The sequence below is a fragment of the Echiichthys vipera genome (assembly GCF_963691815.1).
Source record: "Echiichthys vipera genome assembly, chromosome: X".
Classification (NCBI taxonomy): domain Eukaryota; kingdom Metazoa; phylum Chordata; class Actinopteri; order Perciformes; family Trachinidae; genus Echiichthys; species Echiichthys vipera.
This window is the reverse complement of record NC_139825.1, coordinates 6,200,266-6,225,213: the sequence shown is the minus strand read 5'-3', so window position 1 is coordinate 6,225,213 and position 24,948 is coordinate 6,200,266. Positions and strand designations below refer to the sequence as shown.

General features: G+C 43.9%; 1 protein-coding gene across 1 annotated transcript in view; it reads left to right on the top strand.

Annotated features, from left to right (window-relative positions):
- The window catches only part of LOC310966028 (receptor-type tyrosine-protein phosphatase gamma-like), a gene marked incomplete at both ends in the record, with an annotated part of 771,775 nt that overhangs the window by 645,585 nt on the left and 101,242 nt on the right, over positions 1-24,948 (top strand). The window contains one exon of the mRNA XM_083939815.1: positions 3,793-3,977. Coding sequence (XP_083795941.1) covers positions 3,793-3,977 — 185 coding nt within the window. The remainder of the gene's footprint in view (positions 1-3,792; positions 3,978-24,948) is intronic.

Below are 24,948 nucleotides of genomic sequence, written 5' to 3'. Positions count from 1 at the left end.
TATGTCTTATTTAAACCTGTTTCTGACAAAGGTCCCCATTCAGTTTTTGAGAATTTACAGCAAGCAGCATTGTACGGGCCCTCGCACCCCATGTGCGTCTGGGGGGTCGGCAGGACGCTGGTAGACCAATCCATACATTCCAGCAATCATCACACACTGCATGCATGACCCAAGACATGATTTTCTGCATCGGGCATTGGGCACGGCAAATTATGGATTTAAACTGTTGTATCTCTTCCGATGCCCACTATGTGGCACCAGAGAACACACACATACACCATGTTGCTGTATATCAAATGTAGGCCACACCATAGAAATTTCACGTAAATCATACAATGTCTGTCACATAAGCTTTACTTGCTGTGACACCCAGTCTTCAGGTCTGAACTCTCATACGGAATGTGAAATCTGGGGCAGAATGGACAATTTAAAGTCATATTACAACAGTTTACTGTGTCATGGCAAAACATACAATTTGCCCCCCTTGACACAGCAACCCTGTTCCAGTCAAACACAAATGCTTTACAACTTGGCATCCTGAAGGTCTTATGATTCTGCTGACCACATTTAGGATTGATCTGTTTAATTCTCTACGAGAAGTTATGAAAAACACCATACCTGCCTAAAATGTTGGGTAGTCACATGAATTATGACATCATCATTCGAGGTATTGACTATTCCTTTACAATTAAGCGTCACATTAATGGAGGATAATACCAAGAAAATACTTAATGTATCTAGGAGTTTGAAAAAGTAAAGTGCATAAAATACATGAACACCGCACAAAATTCAAAAATGGCCGACTTCCCCGTGAGTGGAGCTAATGAAAGCTAATGGGAATTATACCTGAAATGATTAAAGCTATGTGGGTAAATATCAGAGAAACTTTGTTTCAACTAAGGAGGAAGTACGTCTACCAAGTACTAATTAATTAAATACAAACACAAGTAGGCCTATTGAGTATGATGAGGTTTCACTACCCATATATTAATACATTTAAATTGTACACTGGCATAGACTACAGAGCTAAAAAAATAAATAAGTGTAGTGTATCAAGTTATAATGTTTATATTAGCCTACTAACAATGTAAGGAAAGTATGTATCATCTTGTATAATCAATACAGCCGTCCCTAAAACGACATTTATCAATTTCATGTAGGTCATGCAGGCCAGAAAAACTTTTCACTGTGCCCATGAGAAAAACAATAATAAAATCATCGGACACAATGTTTTAAAGTGTAAGCAGCAGACTTGTGTCTCTGCCGGAGCCTTGATCTGGGATTTTACGGAGACGGGAACTAAGCTGCTGAATGTGTTCCACTACGGCTCTTTTTAGCCACTCATCCTCCTTCTCCTTCCCATAACTCCATTTTGGTCGGGTCTAAAATTCAGAATATCTAAATTTCTTTAGTAGAGGGTCTGATGATAATTATGAGCCTCTCGATTTGTATCCAAAAATTTTTTTTGGAGGTAATACCCTTCCCTCACATGTATGGGAGTGAATGGGCGACTGTGCTTCCAGGCAATCGGACACAATACAAACAGGCGGGTGCTGCAGTACTGCGCGTGCTTGGCCACTAAGCCCATGGTGGCATATTAGAACAAATGAATGCACTAAATCAAAGATGGCTGACTTTCTGGGGAAAAAAAAGTCAATATGTTCTTCAAGATGGGAGCCATGATCTCACCAAATTTCGTGAACATCTAAATAACTTAGTCGCAACCATGGCATGCCTTTGGGGGCACTATGGAGCCTGCTGGCCACAGACAAGCCCAATTGCTGTATAGCTTTGCAATTTTTGCCACTTCTTACCTAAGTGCCAGTTTTGGTAAGTTTTCAAGAATCCCAAGCAGTTGCCAGTAGGTGGCGCTGTGTCTGTTAGTCAATATTAGCATGTAGTTGTCCTCAGGCCTCGACTCTAATCATCTTTGGCATCTTTTATGCTACAGTTAGAGTGACTTCCTATTTATGGCGGGTGGCACAGAATGGCTGCCATGCCATTACCCAAAACCATTTGGGTAAAAAACATTTTTCATGTTACCAGTAGGGGGCCCTATGCTTCGGACTGAATGTTAAGATGAAGATGTGTTCTGGCCTGGACTGTTATGAATCATAAGCAATTTGGGGCATATTGAACAATGTATGTTGAAGTTACAACCACTTCCTATTTCACGTAGAATTCATAGTATAAAACGTGTAATTTCCCTAATACCAGTAGGGGGTGCTATGACTATAAGTAAATATTGTCACAGAGATGTGTTCAGGCGAGAGTCCAATCATGTCTGAGAAGTTTGTGACAGATTGGACAATGTATGTTCAAGTTAAAGACCACTTCCTGGTTTGTGGCGTGAGAGCAAAATTTGAGGCCCCGCCACTGCCAAGCTGATTGATGAAAACGTGTATGCTCCGCAATTTAGCGTTGTCCTTGTCTTGAAGGTGTACTGACCAATTTTCGAAAGCGTTCCATTAAAATCTCTAGGAGGAATTTGTTAAGGTACAGAGCAAAGTTTTTGTACAAATGCCCAAAAATGACATGTTCAAATCAAAATGGCAGTATTCCTGTTGTGTTTAGGAAATACCTCCAAGAGGATATTTTGTGTGTCTCTGCATTCTTCTCATGCCTGACAATTATCATCCATGTAGGTGAAAGCGCATCCAGGGGCTTGACTTTGGCAATATTCAAGGGGTCGCTATCAAGCTAATTTGCCACGCCCAAGACTGAGACCCATAAAAAATTCAAAATTTTCACCACTTCTGATCATTTTAGGGCACTTTTGTGCTTGGGCACTAATGTTTAGTATCTAAATACTCCATCTATAATATTATCCCAGCTGAGCACAGCATCTCACTGGTCAAACAGAGACATCTAGTAGTTAGTATTAGCCAGTGCAGGGCTGGTTCTATCAGAATGAATGGATAGCTGGTATGCAAGAGTGTGTATTGTTAAAGTCCTAAGAAAACATACAATGTTTATGTGGTTGCCTTCATATCTCCCATTGCCAGATATATTTAAAGAAAGGTCGGATGCATTTTACCTGAAGGCGACTATATCTAAACCTGTGTTATTGGACCCTTTAGACGAAATGTGTGCGTATATGTGACACCATTCACATTGTGTGTGTGTTTGTGTGTTTGTGTGTGTGTTTGTGTGTGTGTGTGTGTGTGTGTGTGTGTGTGTGAGAGAGTTTGAGCCAGAGTAGCTCACGGCAATATTAATAACACATTACGAATACCATCCACACTCACATAACACTGACACCCCCCCCCCATTTCTATGATTAGCTAATGTAAGCTAATGTATTGTGTCATTACATCCTCTTTCTTTTTTCCTCCTTCCTTTCATACTCATTGCTTTCTTCGTCCCCCTTCCTTCCCTGCCCATCCTTTCATTCATGCCTTTCTCCTCTATTCTTTCTTTATCTGATTTTACTTATGTCTCACCTTTCATCACTTCCTTGGTGTCTTTAACTACTCCCCTGCATAATTTTGCTACTACATATTTCCCATTTATATTTTTTCCTTACTGCTCTAATTCATCTTCTCTTTCACCAATGCATCTCTTCTTTTTCTCCTGCTTCCACTCCCTCCTTTCTTTTCATATCCATTATTTCCCTCATTTCTCTTGGTTTGCGACTTTTTTCATCTGACCCATCCTGAAACAAATGTTCCTCTTCCATCCTTCCATTTTACATTTTTACCTTTTTTTTAATTCTCTCCTACTAATGTCTTCCCTCTTTCTTTTCCCTATTCTTCCTTTCTGTCTTCCTTCCTTCCTCCATCCCTCTCCCAGTATGCAGCAGCGCTCCCAACAACATGAAGGTGCAGCACGTGAACGGCAGCGCTCTGGTGGTGCGCTGGGCTTGTCCGGAGATCACCTACCACCCGCCCATCCTCCACTTCCTGGTGTCCTACAGCTGGACAACCCACGATGACAGCTATGAGGAGACATACCTCACTGACGCCAAACACAAACTGGTGAGACTGGGCACTGCCGCTTGTAGTTGGAGGGTTATCCTCATGTAACTGGCTCACATTGAATCTTGTGATTATGCCGCAAGAAGTGCTGACATAACATATAACAAACATGCAGTTTGGACGTGGCTTTGAGGTGAGTATGCTGCTCATATCGCTGGACTGCAGTGATAACAAAGAAAATGTGTGTGTGAATATGTCTTGTTTAGTATCTGTGAGTTACCGTATTGTTACATGTCAGAGCAGCTGAAAAGTGCAGGCTCATTTGAAAAGGCCAACACTGACTTGTGCTGCATTCAGGAGCTGATGTGCTCAGAAAGGTGACATGCATATGAGAGTCAATGCTCGACAGTATTGTGTTGATGCACACATTAAAATGCTGCTGTTATAGTGTATTATACTACAGGTTTATAAGGTTGAATGAATCAGTATCTCATCCTTATCTCATCTCATCTCATCTTCAACCGCTTATCCAGGGACGGGTCGCAGGGGCAGCAGCTTTAGCAGGGGACCCTTTTCCCAGGCCACATTAACCAGCTCTAACTGGGGGATCCAGAGGTGTTCCCAGGCCAGTGTGGAGATATAATCTCTCCACCTAGTCCTGGGTCTTCCCCGAGGCCTCCTCCCAGCTGGACGTGCCTGGAACACCTCCCTAGTGAGGAGCCCAGGGGGCATCCTTACTAGATGCCCGAACCACCTCAACTGGCTCCTTTCAACGCAAAGGAGCAGCGGCTCTACTCCGAGTTCCTCATCGATGGCTGAACTTCTCACCCTATCTCTAAGGGAGACTCCAGCCAACCTCCCGAGAAAACCCATTTCGGCCGCTTGTACCCGAGACCTCGTTCTTTTACGGTCATGACCCAGCTTTCATGACCATAGGTGAGGGTAGGAAAGAAGATTGACAGGTAGATCAAGAGCTTTGCCTTCCAGCTCAGCTCTCTTTTCAAACTCCTTCACTTGGGGTAAGGACTCATTCCCTACCAGGAGTAAGCAATTCACCGGTTTCCTGCTGACAGCCATGGCCTCAGATTTAGAGGTGCTGATCCTCATCCCAGCCGTTTCACACTTGTCTGCGAACCGATCCAGTGAGTGCTGAAGGTCACTGACCGACGATGCCATCAGGACCACCTCATCTGCAAAAAGCAGAGACGAGATCCTCAGCCCACCAAACTGCAACCCCTCCCCACCACGACTACACCACGATATCCTGTCAGTGAATATCACAAACAGGATTGGTGACAAATTGCACCCCCGGCGAAGGCCAACCCCCACCGGGAACGAATCCGACTTACTGCCGAGGATCCGGACACAGCTCTCGCTTTGGATGTACAGAGATTGGATGGCCCACAGAAGTGACCACCTCACCCCATACCCCCGCGGCGCCCACCACAGTATCACCTGAGGGACCCAGTCATATGCCTTCTCCAGATCCACAAAGCACATGTAGATTGGATGGGCATACTTCCAGGCCCCCTCCAGGATCCTTGCGAGAGTGAAGAGCTGGTCCGTTGTTCCACGTCCAGGGCGGAATTCGCATTGTTCCTCTTCAATCTGAGGTTTGACGATAGGACGAACCCTCCTTTCCACGGTGCCTTGGAGTAGACTTTACCATGGAGGCTGAGTAGTGTGATACCCCTGTAGTTGGCACACACCGTCTGGTCCCCCTTTTTTAAATAGGGGAACCACCACCCCAGTCTGCCATTCCCTTGGCACTGTCCCAGACATCCACGCAATGTTGAAGGGACGTGTCAACCAAGACAGCCCCTCCAAACCCAAAGCTTTCAGCATTTCTGGACAAATCTCATCAATCCCTGGGGCTTTGCCACTGTGGAGTTGTTTGATTACCTCAGTGACTTCTGCCAGAGATATTGACAATGATTCCCCATCAGCCTCCAGCTCTGCCTCTACAAAAGAGGGCGTGTTAGTCGGATTAAGGAGTTCCTCAGAGTGCTCCCTCCACCGCCCGATTACCTCATTGGCTGAGGTCACCAGCGTCCCGTCCTTACTGCGAACAGCTTGGACGGTTCCCCGTTTCCCCCTTCTGAGATGTCGAAAGCTTTTCCAGAAGCATCTTGGTGCTGCCCGAAAGTCCTTCTCCATGACTTCTTCGAACTCCTCCCACACCCGCTGCATTGCCTCTGACACAGCAGAGGCTGCAGCCCTTCTGGCCTGTCGGTACCTTGCAACTGCCTCCGGAGTCTTCTGGGATAAGATATCCTGGAAGGCCTCCTTCTTCAGTCGGACAGCTTCCCTGACCACCGGTGTCCACCATGGTGTTCGAGGGTTACTCCCCCTTGAGGCACCTAAGACCACCTAAGGCCACAGCTCACCACTGCAGTTTCAGCAATGGAAGCTTTGAACATTGCCTACTCCGGTTAAATGCCCCCAATCTCCACAGGAATGCCAGTAAAGCTCCGCCGGAGGTGTGAGTTAAAGATCTCTCGGACAGGGGCCTCTTCCAGATGTTCCCAGTTCACCCACACTACTCGTTTGGGCTTACCTGGTCCGCCCAGAATCTTCCCCCATCCCCTGACTCGACTCATCACCAGATGGTGATCAGTTGACAGCTCTGCCCCTCTCTTCACTCGAGTGTCTAAAACATACGGCCTCAGATCAGATGATATGATCACAAAATTGATCATTGACATTTTGCCTAGGGTGCTCTGGTACTACGTACACTTATGAGCATCCTTATGTCCGAACATGGTGTTTGTTATTTGACTTCTGTGCTAGTCACAGATTGTCTATAACTAACGACCGCTCAGATTTAGATCAGGGAGGCCGTTCCTCCCAATCATCTTCTACAGGTGTCTCCATCATTGCCCACATGGGCGATGAGGTCTCAGAACTATGGAGTCCCCTACTGGAGCTCCATGCAGGACTCCATTCAGGGTCTCCGAGAAGGCTGACTACTCTGAACTGCTGTTCGGTGCATATGCACAAACAACAGTCAGAGTTTTCCCCCCTACCACCCGCAGGCGTAGGGAGGCGACCCTCTCGTCCACTGGGGTATACTCCAACACCACGCCGCTCAGCCGGGGGTTTGTGAGTATCCCCACACCCGCCAGACGCCTCACACCCTGGGCAACTCTAGAGAAGAATAGGGTCCAACCCCTATCCAGGAGTAAGATTCCAGAACCGAGACTGTGTGTGGAGGTAAGCCCCACCAGATCTAACTGGTAGCGCTCCACCTCCCGCACAAGCTCCGGCTCCTTTTCCGACAGAGAGGTGACATTCTATGTCCCCAGAGCCAGTCTCTGCTGCCTGTGTCTGGTCCGTCGAGGCCCCTCACCTTCACTGCCACCAGTGCAGTAGCGCACCCGACCCCAGCGGTTCCTCCTGCGAGTGGTGGGCCCACAGGATGGAGAGGAGGGAGGTGCCACGGCACTTTTTCGGGCTGTGCCCGGTTGGGCTCCTTGGCAAACCTGGCCCTGGGTTTCCTCCAGGCACGGTCTCTCTTCCTCTTCATTGTTTGATCATAGAGTCTTTGAACCATTCTTAGCCTTGGGAGTCCCTACCAGGACCACTAGGCTCCAGACAACACAACCCAGTATATTCAAGAACAGTGGAAACCTAACATTGCATAAATATTTAGAATAAGATCCTTGGCATAAAATAAACAGTTAAACATAGAGTGCTTTTTCGCCCATGTTTTCAAAAACACAGAAACAAAAATGATCCATCAACTAATGACAGTCCCTCCTGGGAGCGTTTGTCTGTGCTAACGTTAGCTGCAACGTGTTCAGCATTGTCTGTGCTAACGTTAGCTGCAGCATGTTCAGCGTTGTCTGTGCTAACGTTAGCTGCAGCATGTTCAGCATTGGGGTGGAGCGGAGGCTGAAGAGCTCCGGCGGGAGGTGAATTCTTACACAGCCGTGCTCATGTACATGTTTCCACTTGGTCGTTTCTCATGTTCAGACCAAAGATTCGCAATGCAACTGTTTTCAAACGTCGCAGGTGAAAGTTGCAGCGGTGTGAACTGACCTCTCTTGTTGGAAATCTAACTGGCTGATGTCGTTGCCAGCGATTCAACTTGTCAAGTCTCCAGCAGCTGGCTTTAGAACGGAACACAGGTCAGCTGTTTCAACAGCCAATCAAGTCTTAGCAAAGTCCGCTGGTCAAGTCACTTAGAGACTGTCAGCTGGTTGAAAAGGCCGTTATGATTGGAGGCTCAATGAGCGTGTGTGTGTGTGTGTGTGTGAGAAAGAGAGAGAGAGAGAGAGAGGGACGAGCGAGCAATAAGGAGAGCAGCGCAGTAATCCAGAACAAAGCAGTGAATCAGGGAAATAAAAGATATTTTATCTGTTTCATCTTTATAGAAATGCAGCTGTAGCGAGTATCTCACTGTCTCTCTCCTCATTTATATTTTAGAATGCTACAAATTATATCCAGCTACGAAAAAAAGCCTTCAAAGTCGGAGGTCAGAACGGAAGTACAGAAAGCCGTTGCTATGGAGATGATACACCGTCTCGTCTCGTCGCATTGGTCTCAACGGGCAGGTTTCAGAATGGTGCAAACCTGCACGTTGCAAGTAGTTGCAAGTTTCAACTCGCTGCGTTGCAAATCTTTGGTCTGAACTGAACTTGATAACTCAAAGATCGCACACTGAACTTAGCAACAGCTCATCTCGCTTCTCGGTTTCATTTCTCCCCTGCTGCTGTGATCAACATTCTGCACTGAGGGAAAAAATTAATTGCGATTAATTGCGATATTTTTTTTGGTTGCGTTATTTTCTCTGTAATTAATTAATCGAAATTAACGCGTCAAGTCCCAAGCCCTAATTATTATAGTTACTGTTAATTTTGTGGTTGCTTGCATCTCTGTAAATTTCTCTCTGTCTGTCACACACACGCACGCACACACACACACACACACACACACACACACACACACACACACACACACACACACGTATTTGCAGTCTTTCTCTGGTGTACTTTCTTGGCCTGGAAAAGAGCTCTGTTCAGACTTTACTGACTTGTAGCAGTCGATAGCCATGTTTGTACTGCCATATATTCCCCAGAGATACAGCAGAACAATGAATCTATTCAGTTCTTCATCACTCAGCTCAGATTTCATGTCCACAGCCCTGTGTGCCACATCATACTACTGTGTTTCAGGCTTGGTGAGGAATTCTTTGTTTGAATTTAGTTTCTATGGAGTATATTTCAACTTCCAGCCATATTAGTCCGCAGCCTTTATAACACTGAAATCAAGCAGCAGCCACTACAGTTGAATAATGATTTGAAGCCAGCAAACTCTTCAGATTATAGTCCAACATGAGTTGGAGATGTCTGTGGTTATTGGTGGTATCAGCTAATGCATTTCAATAACACATCTCCAACTTATTTCTGCTGTTATTACAGGATAGGATAAGTCAATCATAACATGCCTCTCACATGCCATTTACATTGAAAGAGTTGTTATTGATCATTCTAAGTACAGGTGGGTATTATAGATAAAAACAGCTATCATGGCAGGCCCATAGTAAGGTGAAGTCCCTCTACTTCCAGTCAATCACCATTGGACCTTATCAATTAATTAATTTTATCCCTTTTGAATTGTTCCATGACTTGTACAGATTTGATTATTAGAGCTAAATATTCAAATGTAGAATAGAAACCAAATGAGATGTTTTTACATGATAACATATCTGAAAAAATAGCAGCAACACCACCACCTTTCTTGTTAGATCTGGAACAGTGTGAAAATAAAAAATTAGATGGTGCAGCTTCAATTCTTCATTCATTCATTACTCACACAAGCAACGGGTCTTGCTCATTCTTTCACTTCCCGGTTGATAATAAGACACTGGATATAACACATCAGGTAAGATAACATTACATGTGTTGTGGAACATAGCTAAGTTAATAAGCTAGCTGGCGAGCAAGGTGACATATATTGTGATGGTGAAAGATGTAGTTCACTGAGTGGTTTCACACAAAACTCCTGGTTTGAATCCGGGCTGGGGCCCTTCTGTGTGAAGTTTGCATGTTCTCCCCTATCTGCGTGTATTTTCTCTGGGTTCTCCGGCTTCCTCCCCCCGTACAAAGACATGCAGGTATTAGGTTAATTGATGACTCTAAATTGCCCGTAGGTGGGAGTGAGAATGTTTGTCTCTGTTTGTCTCTATGTGCCCTGTGATAGACTTGCGTACCCCAGTCCAGGGTGTACCCCGCCTCACGCCCAATGTCAGCTGGGATCTGCTCCAGCACCCCCACGACCCCTATAGGGACAAACGGTTGAAGATGATGGATGGATATGTGTAACAGTTACACATTGATGAGTTACACTGTAACTCATCAATTCAATTAAATGTTATTTATGGTGTCAAATCATAACAAAGTTATCTCAGAATACTTTACATACAGAATAGGTCTAGATCACATTCTGATCACAGAGACCCAACAATTCCCCCATGAGCAAACAGAAACAGCAACAGTGGTGATAAAAAACCTTCCTTTATCAGGCAGGAACATTGGACAGACTGTGGTGGACGCAATCTGTTTGGACTGGCTGGTGGAAAGGGATACGTAGAGAGAAGCAGAGATGCCCAGAAACCACAATTACAACATAAACAACTAAGATAATAATAATAATGTAAATTTGACTAATAATTATTATGGCAGTGGAAATACTTAAATGATATGAATAGTAGAAATAGCAGTAATAATACAAATACTGTATGACTAATTATTATAGCAGTCGATATAGGCAGATGATAATTGCAATATATAAGGGTGATGATTATGAATCAAAAAAATGATTTACTACTCATCGTAAGCTTTTTATTCCTGAAATAAGTTTCCATGGGCTCCACTGGAAAGGGAGGTAGTGTCTATATGTAACTTTATGTCACAATACCCCTATTCATGATGATATAGTATATTTACTATTAAAGTAACATAGACAATGCTGAGGTATACAAAAATGCATCTTGACAAAGAAGGTTTTGGCTTATCCAGACTATAAAACAGCGACTTGTTGATTTAAAACACTGCCCTTGATTGTCTTAAACACCCAGAAACATGGCAATATATAAATATAAAGCTTGGCTCCTCTTAATACCTAGGAGTATATATATATATATATATATATATAACCTGGAAACATGACTTATGAAATTTTGGAGGGTCTCTACACATGCATAACATTAGGATTTTATTGATGTATTATTCATGCATGAAGGGGATTCATCTCTAATTAAGTGTAATAAAGATACAGGCATGCATGGTATTTTTGCCATCAACACCGAAGCATGGTAGGGCAATATCAAGAAGCCCACTCTCTACAGAGTATACTATGGCTTGCACTATTTGACAATATTGAGTCATACTGTGATGGATATGGCTTTGATCTCTGTGAGGAGGTGTGTGTATAATGAATGGATGAGATGGACGCCATGGGTTACTTATACAACAGTTTACTTTCCCAAAAACCCCCGGAAGCCTGCTAAGATTGCATTATGGGTACTGTAGTCTCTACTGCTACACCTCCTCTTTTTAGCTTAGCAATAGACTTTTAAACATAAGTCATACTTTTGACTTAACTGTGAAGGTTTCTTTTCATAAATTAACTATATTATTTGTTTAAACTCTTTGGAACAGTATTACCCTTTAAACAGATATAAACTTTGCATTTTCACATGACCTTTTAACTCATAAATCAACTGTCAAAGGTCATAGTCATATCTCAAGAATCCTGGGTGGCAGATCATCCAAACCTCTGGTGCTCAACAGTGGAACCAGGGGTTTATGGTCTGTTAGCAGTGTGAAGTGCAGACCATGTATATAAGAGATCAGTCTTTCACATGTCCCTGTTACTGCTAGAGCCTCTTTCTCGATCTGCGCATAGCGTTTCTGTGTCCATCATCCCCCTTGAGATGTATGTAACAGGCTACCAGGAGTCATCAGTCTGTTTTTGTGTGAGAACAGTCCCTATGCCGTACGCTGTTGCATCTACCGCTCCTTTTGTTTCTGCTGTGGTTGAATATTAAGTGTTTTTTGTGAGCTCAGCTCTTCTTTCAGCTCTCTGTTGAGGTTCATCCTAGACCCACTCATTTTTCTCCGTTAGTAGGTCTTTAAGTGGTGTGGTGAAGGTGGCCAACTGTGGCACACACTTGGCCAGATAGTTTGCCATGCCCATTAGGCGCCACACATCCTCCCCACATGTTGGCTCTGGCATCTGTAGGGTGGCTTTAACTGGTACAATGCCTTTTGCTTTTATTTTGTGACCGACAAAAATGTATGTGCTCTTTCTGTCCTTGTATGTCTTCCTTCATAGAGTGTGGTCTTTACCTAGTTTGTAAAGTGTCCTGGGATAACTTTTGTTATGATTTGGCACTATAAATAAAATTGAATTTAATTTAATTAAATTTAGCAAACTTGCACTTCTTATTAAGAGTGAGGCCTTCGTCCTGCATTTTCTGGAGCACACAATGTAGTCTTTTGTCATGTTCCTGTCTGTTCCGTCCATACACCAACACATCATCTGCATGATTCTGGTGTTATGGGGATTTGCGAAAAATCCAGATTGAGCATGCAGTTTTGTGAACACTTTTGCATCTGACATTCATGCAAATGTGACGTTCACTCTTCAGAGCTGCATTGAGTGTTGTGATATCTACACAGATCCTGAGCTTGTCTTTCATAGGTTTTGGAACCACAACCATCCCTGAACACCAGGCTGTTGGTTCAGTCACTTTTGAGATGATACTCATTTTTCCATTCTAGTTAGTTCCTTGCATACTTTTTCTCTCAGGGGAAGAGGAACCCGTCTGGGAACCCGCCCTCTAGAGAGGGCATAGGGTGTAGCCCCCCTGTTCCTGTCACAGTAACTTCATCAACCCTGTGTATCAGTCCCATTGCCACTATTGCTGGTAAGCCCAATAATGATTGTGTCAGTCCTGCCAAAACATACACATCTTGTTTAGTAGAACGCCCCTTTGCCATCATTGTGCTCTGGAAGCACCCTTTTACAGAAAGGGGATCGCGACCTTGTCCTAATGGTCTTTCAAGTGGCCTCCCAGCTTACCATCTCATTCTGGTTTGAAGACACTTTCTGGTATAGATGTGACGTCTGTTCCTGTATCTAGCTTGAAATTAATGGCTTTTTTTTTTTCAGATGAACGGTCACCTGTATCCTGTGAATTAACTTCACCTAGGAATTAAATAGTCCTGCACTTCAGTGTCTTGTGTGACAGTGTGTACAGCCTGAGCACCACAGCAGGCTACCGCATAATGTTGTGTTTTTTGTGACACTTTCAATATCTTTGGCTGGATAGTCTTACAATGCATATTTGCGTCCTTTTCCACAACGGCGACACTCCTTTTCACTATGAGTGTCTGATCTTTGGCCTTTGTTTATCTTTTCTCCTGTGTACTGGAACTTTTTTCTTTTTTCATGCGTGTTTTAATGGGATCCACATTCATATTGGGATTGCTTCCCACTGCATTATTGCGCAGTATTGTCTGTTGTCTCTTGATAGTCTCACTTTTTGTATTGGCTTTGCAAGTGCTAATTCTGAGTCCATTTGTAGCTGTTCTGACAACCTTCAGTCTTTTATTCCGACCACAATTCGGTCTCTTATGAGTTCTTTTTAAAGAATTCCAAAGCTGCAGTGATCTGCTAACTTGTGCACTGATGTGATGGATGCTTCTGCACTCTCTAGCTCTCGACATCTCATGTTAAACTTGGCTCTCACAAAAATTACATTGTGTTTACACAGTATTATATTATATTATATTATTATTATTATATTACAGTACTGTTTGAATGCCGTTTTAACAGCATCATATTTATTTTTATTTTTGTCTGTCAATGGCTCCCAAAATATCATCTGCTGCATCTCCAAGTGTATATAGGAGTGAATTCGCCTGATATTCGTCGGGTTTGTCCTTTAATCCTGACTGCAACACGAAATCTCTCAAATCGTCTGATCCATCTTGGCCAGTCAGATGGATTTGAGAAGTAAAATGGATCTGGGTGTGATATTTGTACTGCTGCCAATGCCATTTTGTCTTTCCCCTGTTTTTTTATGTTAAGGAATTACTTTTGTGTCACGCTGTTGTCTCCTCTTCTCTTCTCCGTGTGTGCATCTCCTCGCTACTCAATGATCCTCATGCATCTACTCACTGAGAAAAACTTCCGTAGCTATGGCAGAGCTGCGTACGGAGACTTTGAGTTATTTTTCACTCTCTGAAACCATGTATTATATATGGATGAGACGGACGCCATAGGTTACTTATACAACACTTTACTTTCCCAAAAACCCCTGGAAGCCCGTTATAATGCATTATGGGTACTGTAGTCTCTACCGCTACAGTTTGATCAAATCAAAACAAATCAATCTTTATTTATATGGCGCTTTTCATACAGAAAAGTATCGCAAAGTGCCTAACAGAGATGTACAGAAAAAGAGAAACATCAAATAAAATCAGGAGAAGAAAGTTAAAAGAACCCAACCCTCCCACCCCCCACAGTCATGCACAGAGACATACATAAGTATGTATACGTTATACGTTCTACAGAGACATGGCCGGGCAGCGAGACCTGAGGTACAGAGGAGGCTAGAGGAAGCTACCTTTGGGGGGCCAACCACACTGGGAGAAATCCCAGTGAAAGGTAACAGGGGGCACCGCCCCAAAGACCACCCCAACCTTAGCAGACTGGAGCCTCCGCACCAAGGTGAAGAGCCCTCTTGTCGCCCGGGCCGGAACTGTCCACGGGACAGCACCCCCCGCGGCCAGACCAGAGACCACTCCCAAACTGGCAGGCCCCCTGAGGAAACACTGGAGATTAAAAACTGTTGCCTAAAACAGTAAAGGGTTAAGATATAGAGGCTAAAAACACGAGGGAGTAAAACATAAAAGCATAAAAGCATAGAGGCTAAAAACATGAACTAGAAAATAAAAGCATAAGAGCATAAGACATGAGGCCATAAAAAAAAAATAAAAGCATGAAGGCTAAAACACAGAGATTAAAACAGTAAAAAAAAGGATAAAAAGTGCTCTGATTAGAACTGCCTAAAATAAATCAAAAATAGTTAAGAATTCAATTAAAAGCCTGGTTAAAAAGATTGGTCTTAAGCCTCTTTTTAAAAACCCCAGCAGTCTCCGCGACCCTGAGGCTCTCCAGCAGGCTGTTCCATAGTCGGGGCCCATAACAACTGAAAGCCGCCTCCCCATGCTTTTTTGAGCTTACCTGTGGTATGGTTAAAAGGCCGGTGCTGGAGGACCTCAGGGTCCACGGCGGCTGATAAGGTAAAAGCAAATCACATAGGTAAGAAGGTCCAAGACCGTTAAGACACTTAAAAACTAGTAGAAGAACTTCAATCCTGAAACGCACGGGGAGCCAATGCAGCGACTTTAAAACTGGTGTTATGTGCTCCCGCCCTCTGGTCCTTGTCAGCACTCATGCAGCTGAGTTTTGTAATAATTGTAGATTCGAAATGCTCTTTTTGGGAAGGCCAGAGAGCAGGGCATTACAGTAGTCTAAACGACAAGAGATAAAAGCATGCATCAGCACCTCCGTGCTGGCCTGAGAGAGAAACGGGCGGACTCTGGCTATGTTCTTAAGATGGTAAAAACCTAATTTTGTTATATTTTTGATGTGTGGAATAAAACTGAGCTCAGAGTCAAAAATCACACCCAGATTTTTTACAGATTGTGATAGTTTAAAATTCTTTAACTTTGGTAAAAGTTTCTCTTTCTGGCCCTCAGGACCAATGAGTAAAATCTCTGTTTTGTCCTGGTTGAGCTGTAGGAAATTCCCTGCCATCCATGTCTTGATATCTAAAATGCAGTTAAAAGGGACATCAATAGGCCCTGTGTCATCAGGAGACACGACGATATACAGTTGCGTATCGTCAGCATTACTATGAAAGCTGATGCCGTGCCTCCTGATGACGTCCCCAAGGGGAAGCATGTAAAGATTAAAAAGAGTTGGACCTAAAATTGACTCTTGGGGAACACAACACTTTATTTTGTGGGTTTCTGAGGAACATGTATCCATACTTACAAAGAAGTGTTGAACTGTGAGGTAAGAAATGAACCAGTTAAGAACAGTACCAGAGAGGCCGACCAGGTTCTTAAGTCTATCTAATAAAATGTGATGGTCTACGGTATCGAAGGCGGCGGTTAGATCCAGTAGTACCAAGACTGTGAGTTCATTGTTATCCAAGTTGCACCTGATGTCGTTTAAAATCTTTAAAAGGGCTGTCTCTGTACTGTGGTTCGCCCTGAAACCAGACTGACACTTCTCAAAAATGTTGTTTGAAATTAAAAAGTAATTTACTTGATTGAAAACAAGTTTTTCCCAAATTGAACTTAAAAACGGTAAGTTGGATACGGGCCGATAATTATTAAAGATGTTGGGATCTAATTTGCTCTTCTTCAGAAGGGGCTTCACCACCGCCGTTTTGAGGGAGGCGGGGAAGACCCCGTCTGAAGAGAGCAATTTACCATGTACAACAGCTGATCCTCAAAGAATCCACAAAGTGTTTTAAAAAACGGTGTGGGAATTGGATCTAATAGGCAGGTTGTGGACTCGACCAAGTGTCCCCGCATCAACCAGGGCAAAACTCTCCAGTGTTTTCTCGGGTAAAATCAATGATCCAGGTGTGTCAACATAGGAAATCTGTTGGGGTAAACTACTCGATCTGATTTATTTCTGAAGTGGTCTGCAAAGTCCTGACGAAGGGCGTCAGTTGGTGTTTTGGAGGATCTATTAACATTTTTGTTTGTTAAAGGGTCAATTGTGGATAAGAGGAATTTTTGTTTGTTTTTATGTCCGTTGATTAGAATTGGGAGATTCTTGACTGTTTGATTGTGTTATTGTATGTTTTGAGATGTCCACGTAAAATTTCATAGTGAACTGTCAGTTTTGTTTTTCTCCATCTCATCTCAGCACTCCTTCAGTTTCTCTTTAATTTTTTAGTTTCTGCATTTCTCCACGGGGGTGTCGGTCTTGTAATACTTTTTATTGAGAGTGGAGCCACCAAGTCCAGCGTTGATTTTATTTTATGGTTAAATTGTCAACAATAAAATCACATGGTGCTGGTAAAATTTCTGCAGGAGTGCTCTGTAAAATCTGGATAAAATTTGCAGCCACTTCAGAAGTTAGGTAGCGTTTCGTCACTGTTCTCACTGGGGCCTCCTGCTGGTTAAAACTGGTGAAAAAACACACAAAAGTGGTCAGACACAGCCCGGCCCACAGGCGCCCCCTGCTGTGGGACATGTTGATTAAAATAAAGGCAATGGAGAAGGTTTAAAAATTCTCTCGACATAGGATCTGAGGAATTATCTATGTGTAAATTAAAATCAACGGTTATTAGTATTCTGTTATAAGTGCTATGTGTTATTGACAGTATCTCTGAGAATTCACTGTTAAAAGAGGCGGAATAGTGGGGTGGTCTGTAGACTGTAATACAGAGCATGGGGGTGGCTGCTAAAAACAAAGGCATGATACTCAAATGATAAATATTTGTTAAAAAAGACTTCATTTGACAACATGGTGTCTTTGGTGATTGACGCAGTTCTGCCTCCTTTTGTCCCCCTCTAGTAGAAAATAAAAAGTTAAAATTTGGTGGGGAAGCCTAAGTGAGAACAACAGGTGCATCAGTGCCAAGCCATGTCTCTGTAAGGAGAATGCTGTCTAGGTTGTTATCTAAAATTACATCGTTAATGATAAAGGATTTGTTTAAAAAAGAGCGCACGTTCAGCACAGCTATTTTAATGTCTGTGTTGAACGTGCGCTCATCATGTCTTTCTAAAGGAATGTTGAAAACACAGTGTGGTCTAAAAACAGTCCTGGGTGTAATTTGTCCGTGTGAAATTCTGGTTTTGATGGTGTGGATGTTGTTCTGTGCCTCAGGGGCGACTGAACAGGGGGCGTGTGTAGTGTAGGAGGGGGAGGGTGAAGGTGAGTGAGGGGCAGAGGGTCCGTGTGCACGTGTATCAGTAGTGAGTCAGTGGGGCGTACTGTATATTAGCCGAAAGCATGCGGCTCCCCAGCGTGCTGGGGTGGAGGCCATCGCTCCTGAAAACTCTGAACGCCCCCAAAACAGGTTAAAATTGTCAATAAAACCAATGTTGAGGGCTGTGCATGCTGATTGGAGCCAGCTGTGGAGACTGAGCAATCTGCCAAAACACCCTGCTCCACGGACTACTGTGGGGATTGGGCCAGAAATAAAAACAGACTTACCACAGGCACTTAAAAAGGATAAAATACCATTAAAATCCTTTTTGGTCAGCTCTGACTGCTCCCGGGCTAAGTTGTTGGTCCCGACGTGAACTATCACCCGACTGATAGTGGAAGGGAGTAAGAGCAGCAGCCCCGGGAGCTTGTCCAGGATATCAGGCACGGTGGCTCCAGGAAAACAGCAAATGACAGCATTGAAGCACCGAATATTCCTGATGATGGAGTCCCCGGTTATCAGTGTGGTCGGGGAGAAGAGGGGGCAAGTACGGGAAGGTGACGGCTGGGGACTCCCTGGGTCTCGAAGTGCGCAACCCGCCTGCACGCCGGTGGTCACCGGCTGGAGGTGGTCAGCCTGGTCAGGTGTGTGATGTGACGGCGGTCCGGGGGCCTTGAACTCAGAAGGAGGATCTTCTGCCCGCCTGGACACTAATTTCCCGCATTGAGGTGACAGTGTCGGCCAATGTCGTGCTCGGCGATGGGTCCAGGACAAGGCGGACTGGAGCAGCCGGAGAGACAGCCGGGTCACCAGGGTGGGCCGTGGCGTCATCGGACAGTACCATGTAGCGGTTAGAAAGGTCCAGGTGCGGTGGCGATGCAGACCGGACCGCCCGACAGGTCCTAGCACGGACCACCACCTCAGCCCATGACTCCTGATGGTTAGGAGTTGAGCAGGAAGAAAGTCGAAGGTTGGAGACAGGGTCCCATTTGATGGTGTCCTGGATAGTTGTGTATTATGTCTGCTGAGCTGCTACTTCCATGAAACCGGACAGTAGTGAGTCCTTCTTTTTCAGTTCATTGGAGAGGCGACGGATGTCTTCTTTCGCTAGTAGCTACTAGCTACACACAAAACTCTCCAGAAGCTCTGCACTAGGCTGTGTAAGATCACTGATGCAGATGCTTCAAACTGCCTCTAAAGCAGGTAGAGGTTCTATATCTGCATCAGTGATCTTACACAGCCTGGTGCAGAGCTTCTGGAGTGTTTTGTGTGTAGCTAGTAGCTACTAGCGTGGTTTGACAAGGACAAGCAGACACACACACACACACACTAAACTACTATGCCTACCACGCTATGTGAGGGCTACACAGTCCTTCAAAACGTAAATAAAAAGATTGCTGACCTGAAAGAAGACATCTCGTTTAAAGACACAGTTTCTGAATATGGGCTGTGTTTCCCTGTGGATTGAGTGTTTTGATACTGTAGAAGATGATTGGGAGGAACGTCCTCCCTGATCTAAATCCGAGGCGGTCGTCCCTGGTAAAGTCTACTCCAAGGTGCTGGAAAGGAGGGTTCGTCCTATAGTCGAACCTCAAATTAATGCAAAGCGGATTCCATCCTGGACGTGAACAAACGAACCAGCTTTTCAGTCGCGCCTTTTCACCAATCCTGCTTGTCAAAAGGCGCGAGTGAGGGGACGATGGAGCGTGAGTTTGGCCGGAGAATCAGAGCAGCGGGCGTGGTATTGCAGTTGCTCTACTGCACCGTTGTGATGAAAAGAGAGCTGAGCCGGAAGACAAAGCTCTCGATCTACCGGTCAATCTTCGTTCCTACCCTCACCTATGGTCATGAAAGCTGGGTCATGACCGAAAGAACGAGGTCGCGGGTACAAGTGGCTGAAATGGGTTTTCTCAGGAGGGTGGCTGGAGTCTCCCTTAGAGATAAGATGAGAAGTAGAACTCGAAGTAGAGCCGCTGCTCCTTTGCATTGAAAGGAGCCAGTTGACATGGTTTGGGCATCTAGTAAGGATGCCTCCTGGGCGCCTCCCTAGGGAGGTGTTCCAGGCACGTTCAGCTGGGAGGAGGCCTCGGGGAAGAACCAGGACTAAGTAGAGAGATTATATCTCCACACTGGCCTGGGAACGCCTCGAATCCCCCAGTTAGAGCTGGTTAATGTGGCCTAGGAAAGGGAAGTTTGAGGTCCCCTGCTAGAGCTGCTGCCCCTTGACCCAACCCCGGATAAGTGGTTTAAGATGAGTGATGAGTGATGAGTGACATCAGTCCTCTCTTTGAGGCAAGTATGGTTTTGCCTTCAGTTGAGATCTCCTTGCTCATGATTTTGTATTAATGATGATGTTTGATATTTTTTGGGGGGCTCAGAAGTACAATCTGTTGTGCTTATTAGTGCCTCCTTAAATCCGGATTCCAGATAAGACGACCATCAACTGATCATCAGTCAGTAATCAGATGACTTCCCAGAGCACAGCTACACACCAACTTACTTAACAAAGTGCTTTGTATTTCTACCTGTCACTTTTACTACCTCCTTTTTACTCCTTTTTCTTTTTTCTTTCTTCCTTCCCTTCTGTTCTTTACTCCTTCTCTTTTCCTTTGTTTTTCATACTTCCTACTTCCTCTTGTAGGTACTTTGGGTTTAATTGGATCAATAGTGACTATCAAATGAAATATTTGATGAGGAAAATTAATAAAGAAAAATTACTAAAAATTAATAACTTCAATTTATTAAAAACGTCACACGGAGAACCAATCAAATATATTGCCTTGACTCACGTTCAGATTATGAGATTGAGTATTCTCAATAAACTTACCGTTAATCAAGTAAATATTAGTTATCACCAATAATTATCAAAGATAATAATAAAAATGACTCTAGTTAAACCAGAGTTCCTCGGGGCACCACCGTCATAGACGGAGTGATAACTAATATTAAAGTCTCATAAAATATATTAAACTACTAATTAAGGGTTAAACACCAATAAATATAATAGTTTAACTAGTTGAAGGATTTAAAAGTTCTTTTCTTAGTAGAAGCTGGCTCATTCATCTTTGTGTAATATTAAATAATCAGACATATGGTAAACACAAACATTTATTAACAAATTAATAAATGCAACAAACAAGACACAATAAACTAACTAAAGTTAACAGCAAACGTATGTTTGTGTGTATGTGTGTGTGTGTGCGTGTGTGTGTGTGAGAGAGAGAGAGAGACAAAGAGAAGAGGTGGGGGCCCGAAGAAGGTGTGAACATTCTCTTTGTTACACAAAGGCCGGAAGCCTGATCTCTCAGTTTTTATGACAAAGTTACAATGGTATCTAGCCGTTCATAAAGTCCTATAACATGTAGTAATGCCCAGTTGGTGATTAGTTACCAGTCCATGAGATAGGAGATGTTGCGCATTGCTTGATGCCAGTGGCTGGGTGAAGAAAGGAAGCTCCGTGGTGAAGAGGTTCTTGTCTTATTTGTGGCTCTTAGGCAAAAGAGGATTCGGATCGCTCTGTGCTGTGCTCAGTTGAGGATAACCGGTTGGTTAACCTTTGTGGTGATCCCACGCCATAGGCCAGGTCCAGGGCCGAGGGGACAGCGGGCAGCTGGTCTCCTGGATCCGCAGGGACGCGTAGAGTTGGAGAAGAGCAGGAGGATCCGGTCGAAAGATCCAGTAGAAAAGATTCAGTAGAAAGAGTCAGTAGAAAGAGAGCGAGAGATGGGGGGCTCCACTTCATATAGGCTCAGGTGATGTCATAGTCCGGGGGTCAATTCAGCCAATGAACAGTTTGGGTGCCTTGGAGGATTCACACCTGGGTGTGAGCTGTTGTGGGGGGAGACGGCATGGAAGCCAAGGCTTTCGAGGTCTTTGTTCCAGCATGCTGTGGGTTCTACGTTTAATCAAACTGACAGTTCGAGTTAATCCAGAAAATGAACAATCATCTTTTGGCGCCGGTTGCACCTACATATCCCCCCGATGTCCTTGAGACTGCACCCGATGTGCGGTTTTAAGGGCATCTTTCACAGTCCATAGATGTACAGAGTTCATTTGTCAGTTCATTTAGTGTTTGCAACGTTTTGGGCAGTTATTTCACCAACTGGGAATTGGCTAAACACTACTAATATCTCGACTAGGCAAGAACAAAAGCTACAAAACAAAATCTAAACATGACAATGGCACTATACGAAATACATAATAAACATTGTTTCTCAGCTACTCTTCAGGTTAGTGAGAACAGAAGTGTTAGTTATGTAAATGACTTGGGGTGAGATACAGATGAGATGCAGCTGTCAGTTGCATGAGGACAGGTGTATGACTGGTGCTTCAATCATGAGATGTGTCCTAAACTAGTGTTTACCAGTGAGCTTATTACAAAATACAAGGAGTTGATCCAAAAGTATTTGCAAAGTTTGTACAAGGTGTTAAGTCCAATTACAATTTGGGTCTTATTGAGTTTGCTGCGGCTGCTAACAAATCAAAGTTTACCAATTTAATTGTAAGAAAAGTAAGGCTGCTGAGATTGCATTAATCTTACTATCAGTGCAGACGGACTGTTACCTACAGAACCGAGAAGAGCGGACTCTGGAGCTCTGTTGTTTGAAGTTCTTCTTAACTCGTGGCTCAGGGCTGTAACGCTGCCTGTAGCCGTGTACAGAAAGACACTCAGAGGTGCTGTCACTGTCGGGTTCTGAACTGCGGTCAGAGATGCTGTGGTCATCATCTGAGCAGTGGTTTGGCAGGTCATTATGCTGGGCCAGGATCTCAGAGTATGGCCTTCTACAGCTCCTGCTCTGGGCATGACTATCCCGTGGCAGCTGGCGGACATGGCGTTTACGCTCTGCGTCCCTATGCTGTGTTTTGTCCCCCCCTTTCGATCTGTTCTGAGGATGGGGTTCTGAGACAGAAGGTCTGTGTGACCTCACGGTGTTTGAGCTGCTGGAAGCAGATGTTGTTTCCCTTGCTTTGCAATTGACAACAGTTTCCCAAGCCACCTGTGCTATTTTCCTAACCTCGTTAAGAGAGAGGTTATCTTTTCTTGTCTCAAGAATAACGTGTGTACGTATACAAGGATGAAGATTCTGCAAGTACAGGGACTTAAAAGTTGGGTTCTCTTCTAAGCCTGGTGCATTCCTTCCTTGGAAGTATACGTGTCTCAAACGTCTGTAATAGTCTCTGGGACTCTCTTGACGGGAATGTTTTATTTGACTAGCTGCAACCAAAGAAGCGATTTCGTCTGCAGTAGAAGAGAATTCTTCTGTCAGTGCATGACAGAGCTCATTGTAGTCATTTCTGACTCTGACAGGTTGAGACTGTATAACTTTGCGGACAGCTTTTGAGCTGGTTTTCCACACAAGTTTAACTTTCTCTCTCTGTGTTGCATTGGGCAGGTCAATTAGATTTTGATCTAATTCCCTAAAATGGTCCTCAATGTTATGATCGCAGTTGTCTGGATCAAACACGTCCATATCTTTAGCTAGAAGCTCAAGCTCTTCAAGGCGGGGACATTGTGAACTCACCGTTTGTGAAGGCAAGACTATGCTAGCTCTGTCATCACTCTCAAAATGATGCAGTGAGGAGGTAGAGCAGGACTGAACTTCCTTGGTCTGCTCTGGAGAGGGCGTTAATCTCTCATTGAGGGAGGAATTTGAATTTGAAAGGCCAGAATCAGCAAGGCTGAATGACTTTGATGGGGCAAGAGTTTCTGATCTAAGCCCTAACAATTCCTTTTTGTGGGAGAAGAGTTGTGACTCTGCTGAGTGCAAATCTTCTAAATAACGCAGGACTTTGTGATTTGCTATCTGAACTTCACTAATGAGATTAGCATTTTGAGCTTTAAGGGATTCTATCTCCTTTTCTAATGCTGTTTTGCTCTGACAGACAATGTTAATTTGCCGGTGAAAGTTCAGGAGCAAACATCCCAACACTGACCCTTTAGATGTGTCGCTGAGAAGTGATTCTATTTCTTTCCTGCACTCACTTAAGTTCAATGTGTTAATGAACTCAGGGTAGCCAGGTTTAAGGCTCTGTGCAAGGGAAGAAATGAAATTCTCTACACTTGGGTTCTCCATTGTGTTAAAATGGAAGGTGAGATTAAAACTTGTTGTCTAGTACAACAATGCAATTGTTTTGGCTCTGGTGTTGCTGGGCAGACACCTTGTGATGTAAATTGGGTAGTACACTAGCCTAAAACAACAGTTCCTCTGATCTACACTGTGTCGGTAGCTTGCTTCCTGCATGGGGAGGGGCAACTACAGCACCATGTGATTCTGGGACCAGAATTTACACTAACTGAGATGCGGGGCCGTCAGTCAGGGAATTATATCTGTAAAGTACTACTCAAGCTGAGACACATGGAAGAAACAGCTGGGCATGTAACTTTATTTCACAGGGGCTGGAAGCACACTGTGGCTCTATCTATCTCCACTCAGGTTGAAATGCAAGGCAGTTCCAACAGTTTAAGCTCTCAGGTTCATAGGGCCGGGGGCACGCTATGAGTTAAGGGGAAGGAGCACTTAATTTAGCAACAACTTATGACAAGACTCATTAAATTGCATTGAATATGTGATATTCAAATGCAAAACCAAACTTCAATAGCTAGCAGCAACAGCAAAATCTTAAGGGTAACTATCAGGCTTACAGAGGTTATCAATATTCTCAAATCGCTTTAGCTAAATTTGGAGAATTAATCAAATTACACCACTTTGTACTTGTTTGTAAGTACAGCCGGATGTCTACTCCTGTGGAAGACAAGTGGGGTTCAATGGAACGACTTTGGAAAATTTTGGATGAAAAATCCAAAAATTGTAAAATGTCCAAAAATATGACGAATATTAATATCACACAATTATGAATTATTGCCAAGCCAACATAACTAACCCTCACACGGGGCACCAATGTAGGTACTTTGGGTTTAATTGGATCAATAGTGACTATCAAATGAAATATTTGATGAGGAAAATTAATAAAGAAAAATTACTAAAAATTAATAACTTCAATTTATTAAAAACGTCACACGGAGAACCAATCAAATATATTGCCTTGACTCACGTTCAG